Below are 8,110 nucleotides of genomic sequence, written 5' to 3' on the forward strand. Positions count from 1 at the left end.
AGGTCACCGTACGGCCTTCAACAATGAACAAAGCCCATACCGCATAATCAGCTATAAAAGGCCCGGAAATGACAATGTAAAACAATTCAAACGAGAAAATTAACGGCCTTATTTATGTACGAAAAATGTATATCAATGTTATAGCGGGATCCACACCTCTCTCCCCTAATCTGGGACAGTGGTATAACAGTACAACATAAGAACGAACTATAAAAATCAGTTGAAAAAGGCTTAACATACATCTAACAAAAACACAGTAGATGTAATTAAATGGGTGCAGTTAACTAAAATTGAATGACTAGGAACGCAAGGCGAACAAAAAGGTTACTAGTATTGACATCTAGCCACATATATCATTTGTGCATAAATAGTTTCCTTAAAAAAAAATTTCATATAGTCTTGATTAAAAATCTGAAATAAGACCGGAAAAATAGCAAAACTCTATATAAATTGCTATTTTGCCGGAGCCGGCAAAAAAGCAACTGCCTTTATTAAATATCCTTCTGTAATAAATGCGATGGAAAGATGGACAGATGTTTAACGTAAAGTGGCTTATTTGGAACGACATCATGCAAATGTAATAGAATATAACAATATTTTATTTACCTATTCTTATACTCTGATCATTATTACAAGTGAGGATGGGGTGGTGAGGTCAGCAGGACGGGTAGGGGTAAGCAGTATAGGCATGTCACATGTTCTTATGACGGTCTGTCCAAAACCAAGAGTATCGTCTATGTTTGGCTTTAGTTATAAATGGTAGACCTTTTATAGTATTTTTTAAATTAATCTCAATTACTTTCTAATTCGTGGACATTTTGAGATTTCGAGTGTAATGTTTTGTTTGTATGTTAATGTCTGAAGTCAGACTAGGATGGATATTTTGCGAAGGTCTCAAAAGGCACTCAAAATTATCATATAATATTATCGGGGCTGTCGATAAATCATTTTTAATGTTTGAAAACGTTTCAAACGTTAACTACAAACGTAGAACTACTATTATACCAAACAAATGAATTAATTATTATAGTTCTTAGGCATTACTAAGAAAGAAGCCTCTGTATTATTTTTAACGGAATTAATACTGTATTTGTAATTCATGTTTCTATCTTATTAAAAAGACATAGTTCTTTTCGTATGATGTAAAACATGTAAAATAATCTATCCATAACGCAGGTTCTTTAATTTGGGAAAATGACAGAAATGGATAATTCTCATGCAAGAACAACTTTAACATTCATCCAAAAAAGGAAAAACACGTTAGACAGTATCACGCTCGATGGAACTACTTTAACCATACCAGAAGTCCTTGCAGTCAGCATTGAGCCAAGCATGAAAGTAAAAATTGCTGAAATATCCATGGAAGAGTTAACAGCAAATGCAGTGTATCTAAAAAAGAAGTTAGAAAAAGGACTTGTTTTGTATGGGATAAACACAGGCTTCGGTGGAAGTTCCGACGTGCGTTCGTGTAAATTTGAAGATGTGCAGATGGCGTTGATCCGTCTTGTAAATGTTGGAATGGGTCGAATGTTTCCTTTAGAAATGATTAGGGCTGCAATGGTAACGAGGGCAAATTGTCTTGCAAAAGCATATTCTGGAGTACGTGCTGAAGTGGTCACAACTCTGACTGATCTTATCAATAACGATATTGTGCCCGAAGTTCCACTGCGTGGATCTGTTAGTGCTAGCGGAGATCTGATGCCTCTAGGTTATATTGCAGCAACCATGATAGGAAGAGAAGATATGAAAGTGTTTAAAGGAGGGAAAATAATGTCTTGTCCACAAGCTCTTGCAGAGGCTGGTATATCACCGATTGTATTTGGCCCAAAGGAAGGCTTAGGGGTAATAAATTCATGTTCATTCACTGCCGGGTTCTCGGCTCCAACACTTTATGACGCAAATTTGCTTCTTCTTCTTACCCAAGTATGTACCGGACTGTCAATTGAAGCAGTGAAAGGAAGAACAGAGAGCTTCCATCCTCTTATCCACAACTGTCTTCCTCATATAGGTCAGAAAGAAATAGCAAGGAATATGTTGTCAATTCTAGAAGGTAGTAAGTTAGCTATCACGACATTAGACATGAACCTGCCAGACAAATGTGGAGTTCTTAAGGAAGATCGTTATAGTGTGCGGAGTTCACCACAATGGCTTGGACCAGCTGTTGAAACACTTAACGAAGCATGCAGAAGAATAACAATTGAACTTAACAGCGCAAATGATAATCCACTAATTGACCATCGCACAGATACAGTTTTACATAACGCTAATTTCCAGGGAGAAACTATGTCTATCGCAATGGACCAAACACGACAAGCGCTTGGAATTTGCGGGAAGCTACAATTTGCTCTATTCGAAGAGGTTGTAAATGATAAGCTGAATTTCGGATTGCCACCGAATCTAAGTGGATGTGACATCAATGTTGATTTCGGATTCAAAGGCTGTGATATAGCAATGGCCTCTTACATGTCTGAACTCGATCATTTTGTCAACCCTATGAGTAATCATATATTGAGTGCAGAATGCCACAACCAGGCAATCAATTCAATGGCTTTAGTCTCCGCGCGATTCACCTCAGAGGCAGTTGAAATTGTACAAATGATGACAGCAAACCTACTTCTTCTGACTGCACAGGCCATCGATCTACGTCACCTCCGAAATCTCGTTCTTAAAGAAATTGACTTACTTGCGCAAGAATATCCCGACATTACGTCGACTTTAAAGGAGATAGAATGGTATGACTTGCTGTTTTTATCTAAACAAAAGGCTTCGAAGGAGACAAATTTCCTATCAGGAAAAGAACACACAGAAGCTGGGGAACGTCTCTCAAATAGAATGTGTACCCTTTACAAAAATGCATGTAATGGAAATATAGATGCCGCCAAACAGATGGGAAAAGGTAGATTATAAACATTTATATTGTCTTATATAAAATCATAACGATGGGGAGATAAAAGCCTCTCTATTATTAAAAATGATAAACTAAAATTAATGGTGAAATTCACATGAATAGACAGCATTAATATGATTAAAAGTAGATATGGGATGAGCGTCAATTATGGAACAGCAACCAAGCGACAAAAATAAGCCAAATACATTAAAAGCGAACATGCAGTCTCCAACAATCACAGGTGTGTTTTTTTATTTGTAACACTCTAAATCGTACCGAGTCTTAAAAAGTTAAAATTAATTAAACCAAAACATTAGTATACTGCTATCAAAACCCATATATCTAAAAAACGGAAAAAAAAAAAAATATGACATACGACAAATACTGACGAGAATGGAAAAGGCACGTGAAAATGTGGCGGTGTCAAAAAGGTTGTTGTTATCAATTTATTTAAACATTTTAAATATTTTCCAGTCAAATTTGATATTTTTCTAAATTTTTTAATACTAAGCTAACTTTTTGAAGACTTACCCAGAAGTGGGCTAAACATTAGAATTAATACTCAAATTTAATTGTTACACATTACCGTTCAAATTCTATTTAAATGATCTAGGTCTGTCGTAAAATTTCAATATGTTCGATATGATATTGCGACAGAAATAGTCATCTCATACATTCTTCGATACATTCTCTTAAATATTGTACTATCTTATTCCAGGCACAATGAAAATGTACAACTTTATACGAAAATACCTCAATATTCCCTTTTATTGTGGACAACATGGCATCGATTCCTGGCTAAGAAAGATCCTACAGTCCATACAGAGCAGAGAGATAGAAAATGTTCTCGAGGAGATATTTACACCAATCTTGAACATTGATGACATGTAAATTGAAAGACCAAATTTAAAAATCGAACAACATATGCCATACACAGTCTTGCAACTAGAGTATAATGTTATTTAAAAGTTTTGTTTTTGAAAATTGTGGACTGATTGCAAAAGGTCTAAGACATATCAAACGAGTACCTCAATTCAAAAAAATTGCAGACGTTTAAGAAATTTGTTTAAAATACCGAAGTTAATTTTAGGCATTAACACCCGTTGAAAATAATATCACATGTTGCTATGGTTGGGTGGTGCGTATGAAGGGTTAGTGAAACTTAACAAATAGCACGTGTCCAATGAAATGAATGGATAATATAACAAAATTGCATATAGTAAAATAAATATTATTAGCACCTTCCCATTTAAGCAAAAGAAAGTTGTCGTGAATTTAAAACAGTTGAGCAAGTTTAGCTAGTTGAAAATTATTAAGTCAAGACAAATCTTAAAAAAAAAACATGTATCTTTTTGTACACTTTTTTGTGTTTGTTGATTCGATAAATTTGCATTTTAATCAACGTTTTAAAGTTATTTGATATAAGTACGTAAATAATTCGTGGGAATGTCGACATTGGGTAATACGATCTCTAGCATCTAAATGTATATTGTTGAATTGCAAAAGGTGGAAAGTCCTATTACACAAGTCCTGGATCAATCATTCATTGTGGTTCTTATTAAAACATAAGTGCAGATTATAATGATGTGAAACATGTGAACATTTTTTGAAACAAGTTAAATATGTATTATAAGTCGTCTATTTGAGACACATAGTCACTAATGAAAACTTGTCTGCACTAAAGAACTTAACAATGAATGTCTAGATGTCAGACGAAACGGGAATTCATACACTTAATAAGGATAATCATTGTAACAATTTTATGTGGTTGTGGTTCTGCCTGGAATTAAATTTTAGATAATTATATATGATAAAGAACAATATTTAGGTTCATAACTATATGAACATTTAATATTTCATATCAATGTTAACATTTAAAAAAATAACTTAAAGTGTATTGTTTTGTGTGTATAACTTTTATCTTTATTTTTATTCATATTATATGTGTTATGTACATACAAACTAAATATAATACATTCATTTAACATGTTTAATATATAAATAAATTGATATGTTTGAAAATATATCAGTATTTAGAAAATAAATGGACATATGACAGCTTGCTATGGATTAATCAATTGACAATTGACATACATTAATTTGTTTTGTACTTTTGTTATACTAAAATGCAATTATTGATGAGTGGATTGATCGTTCAGACTAAAACTTTAGTTTTTTTTTGGTTGTTATTGTTGCTGTCTCGTTATATCTTTAATATATTTCATTCGCACTGTTACTATTAAAAGAACACTATGCAGAATTTGATTAGGATTTACAATTATATGATAGCGATAGTAAAAATTTACATAATTGTGCTAGAAGAATGGCCAGATACAATTTTCCGTGGTGACACTGAGTATAACGTATTAGTTTACCACTTTGACTGCAGAGAGATCAACGTTAACTACCCTTCCGGAGCACCTGCGATCACCCCTAGTTTTTGATGGGGTTCGTGTTGTTTATTCTTTAGTTTTCTATGTTGTGTCGTGTGTACTATTGTTTTTCTGTTTTTCTTTTTAATTTTTAGCCTTGGCGTTGTCAGTTTGTTTTAGATTTATGAGTTTGACTGTCCCTTCGGTATATTCGTCTCTCTTTTTTTAACGGTCATTTATTTGAAGCAAATATTACATACAAATTACTTAAATTGTTTCGTACAAAGGCTGAAAAATATAGAATGAGAAATGTAAAATTACACCTGTCTGGAGAGTCACATCCCCGTTGAAACACCAAGAACGAAAATGTTATAATACGAAATTTAAACATCAAGAACACACACAACAACATGGGTTTTATGGTAATGCGACTGTTTTCACAAACAAATCTTTCGAAAAAAACTAATACAAAAAGTCATGAGCCTTATTGTATAAATAGAATCATATTCAAAACAGTATGGTCCTGGCCATTGATTGACGACCTAAATTATCCCATTGACTGGGACAGATTAGGTGAACGTTTGTCTGTAACGACCATTGCTCACTTCTTACTTATTATAGAATTTAAACTGTGGGGTCACCAAAGGTTCTTACCGCCTTTAATAATAAAATAATTCGAAAAATTATTCAGGAATAACCTTTATGTTTTGATTTATATTATTAATATAAATCAACACATAGTATTATTCCGGATTCGTTTTTCGAATTGCTTTATTTAGGTGTTGAGAACCTTTGGTGACCCCACAGATTCAGTGTCTTTAACAAGTACATAGTGAGCAGTGATTGTTACCGACAAACGTTCACCTAATCTGTCCCAGTCAATGTGATAATTTATTTCGTCAATCAATGGCCAGGACCACACTGTTTTGAATATGATTCTAGGTTTATAGCTCATATATTTTCATATGTAAATACATCACACAACTGATTCATAAGGCAGGGACGAGAAAATGTTTTACTCATATGCGTGAATCCACGATCCTGCCTTGTAAACAAGTTACAAATTTTAAATAATACTAGAAATTTAACTTGTTAACAAAAGCAAAGAAAAATAAAAATCAAAGGTAATTTGAATCGCATCTAATGTTTCATACATATTTCAATAATGAATGGTGTTGGAATGTATAGACGTTGTGTTAAAAAAAAAGTGAAATAAAAAAATACTGCACTCCAAGGGAAATTAAATACAGAAAGTCCCTTATCAAATGGCAAAACCAAAACCTCAAACACATCAAACGAATGGAAAGCAACTGTCGTATTCCTGACTTTCATTAATGACGTCATAGATTAAAATGTACGTTAAGATTTCAACGTCACAAACAAGGCTTTTTCTAACGACAAAGTGTATACGGTCAATGAATTCTGACAATCGTAACAGCATAAAGTGGCAGCATAAAAAAAAATGTCAGAGACATCAAATTGAATAAAAGTTTTCAACATCTGGCTTAACAAGCTGTTTGAGAACAACAAAGAAGTTGGTGTATAACGTCACGGTATTCAAATTGCACCGAGTACCTAAATTGCATCTATTGAACAAAAACAGCTGAGAAATTCCTAAAAGTTTTCTTTGAGACTAAACAATTTGTATCTGGATTATTAAAATATAATCCTGGTACTTTGATAACTATTTACACCACTGGGTCGATGCCACTGCTGGTGGACGTTTCGTCCCCGAGGGTACCACCAGCCCAGTAGTCAGCACTTCGGTGTTGACATGAATATCAATTATATGGTCATTTTTATAAATTTTCTGTTTACAAAACTTTGAATTTTTCGAAAATCTAAGGATTTTCTTACGCCCAGGAGTAGATTACCTTAGCCGTACTTGGCACAACTTTTAGGAATTTTGGGTCCTCAATGCTCTTCAACTTTGTATTTGTTTGGCTTTTTAATTGTTTTGATCTGAGCGTCACTGATGAGTCTTATGTAGACGAAACGCGCGTCTGGCGTATTAAGATATAATCCTGGTACTTTGATAACTATTGGAACAGGCATCTCCTATGTAGAAAATGGAGGATTAAGCCTAGCTTTATAGCTAACGAAACATCTCACATGTATGACAGTCCCATAAAATACCATTATATTGATAACGATGTGTGATCAAAACAAACAGTCATAAAAGGTAAAAATGTCAAATATTGGGGTACAGCAGTAAACATTGTTTTATAATCTTAATCAATACAAAAGTAACAAATATGTCAACAAAACAAATATAAAAAAAATGCATATAAACACTCAAAACATAAAGCACACAAGCAAATACGATAGACAAGAACATTACGAATGACCGAATTGGCAGGATGCATAAAATTATAAAAACCATATAATACCGCTTGACAGGTTCCCTATTCAGGTTATCATTGAAAACACTGAAAACTTGAAACCAATTATAAGTTAACGAATAAAAGTTCTGTTAATAGTGAAAATAAAATTAAATTCAGAAAGGGAAAAATAAAACTTCCATTTAATGTTCTCATTTACTATAAATAACAAACGACGAGCTTGGTACAAAATTGGTGTAAAATATTGCTATGCGAAAATAATCCTGGAGTACCAACTTCAAAATATTTTTTCTACTCTCTGTATACTTCTCTAGAACTTGCAAATTATCAGTACATGTATGCAGCTAGATTAGAGATTTAATACTTTTGAAGTGAATATATCAATGAAATTAAAACGGTCCTTATCCTTATGTAAACATTGCATGGAAATTGATAGAGAAGACCGCAAATATATGTACAAAAAAAAAACAAGACGACTTTCTCTTAAAATTTGGACGGATAACCTATTT

The 8,110-nt window shown here is 33.2% G+C and overlaps 1 protein-coding gene across 1 annotated transcript; it reads left to right on the forward strand.

Moving 5' to 3' along the window:
* Nucleotides 1-1,194: 1,194 nt before the first annotated feature.
* LOC134726201 (uncharacterized) lies at nt 1,195-2,907 on the forward strand. Its single transcript, XM_063590600.1, has one exon. It carries the CDS (start codon nt 1,195-1,197, stop codon nt 2,905-2,907), a length of 1,713 nt encoding a protein of 570 aa, XP_063446670.1.
* Nucleotides 2,908-8,110: the final 5,203 nt, after the last annotated feature.

The sequence above is a fragment of the Mytilus trossulus genome, chromosome 7, assembly GCF_036588685.1.
Source record: "Mytilus trossulus isolate FHL-02 chromosome 7, PNRI_Mtr1.1.1.hap1, whole genome shotgun sequence".
Classification (NCBI taxonomy): Eukaryota; Metazoa; Mollusca; class Bivalvia; order Mytilida; family Mytilidae; genus Mytilus; species Mytilus trossulus.

Coding starts and splice junctions, on each gene's coding strand:
- LOC134726201 (XM_063590600.1), top strand. CDS start 1,195: ATGACAGAAATGGATAATTCTCATGCAAGAACAACTTTAACATTCATC.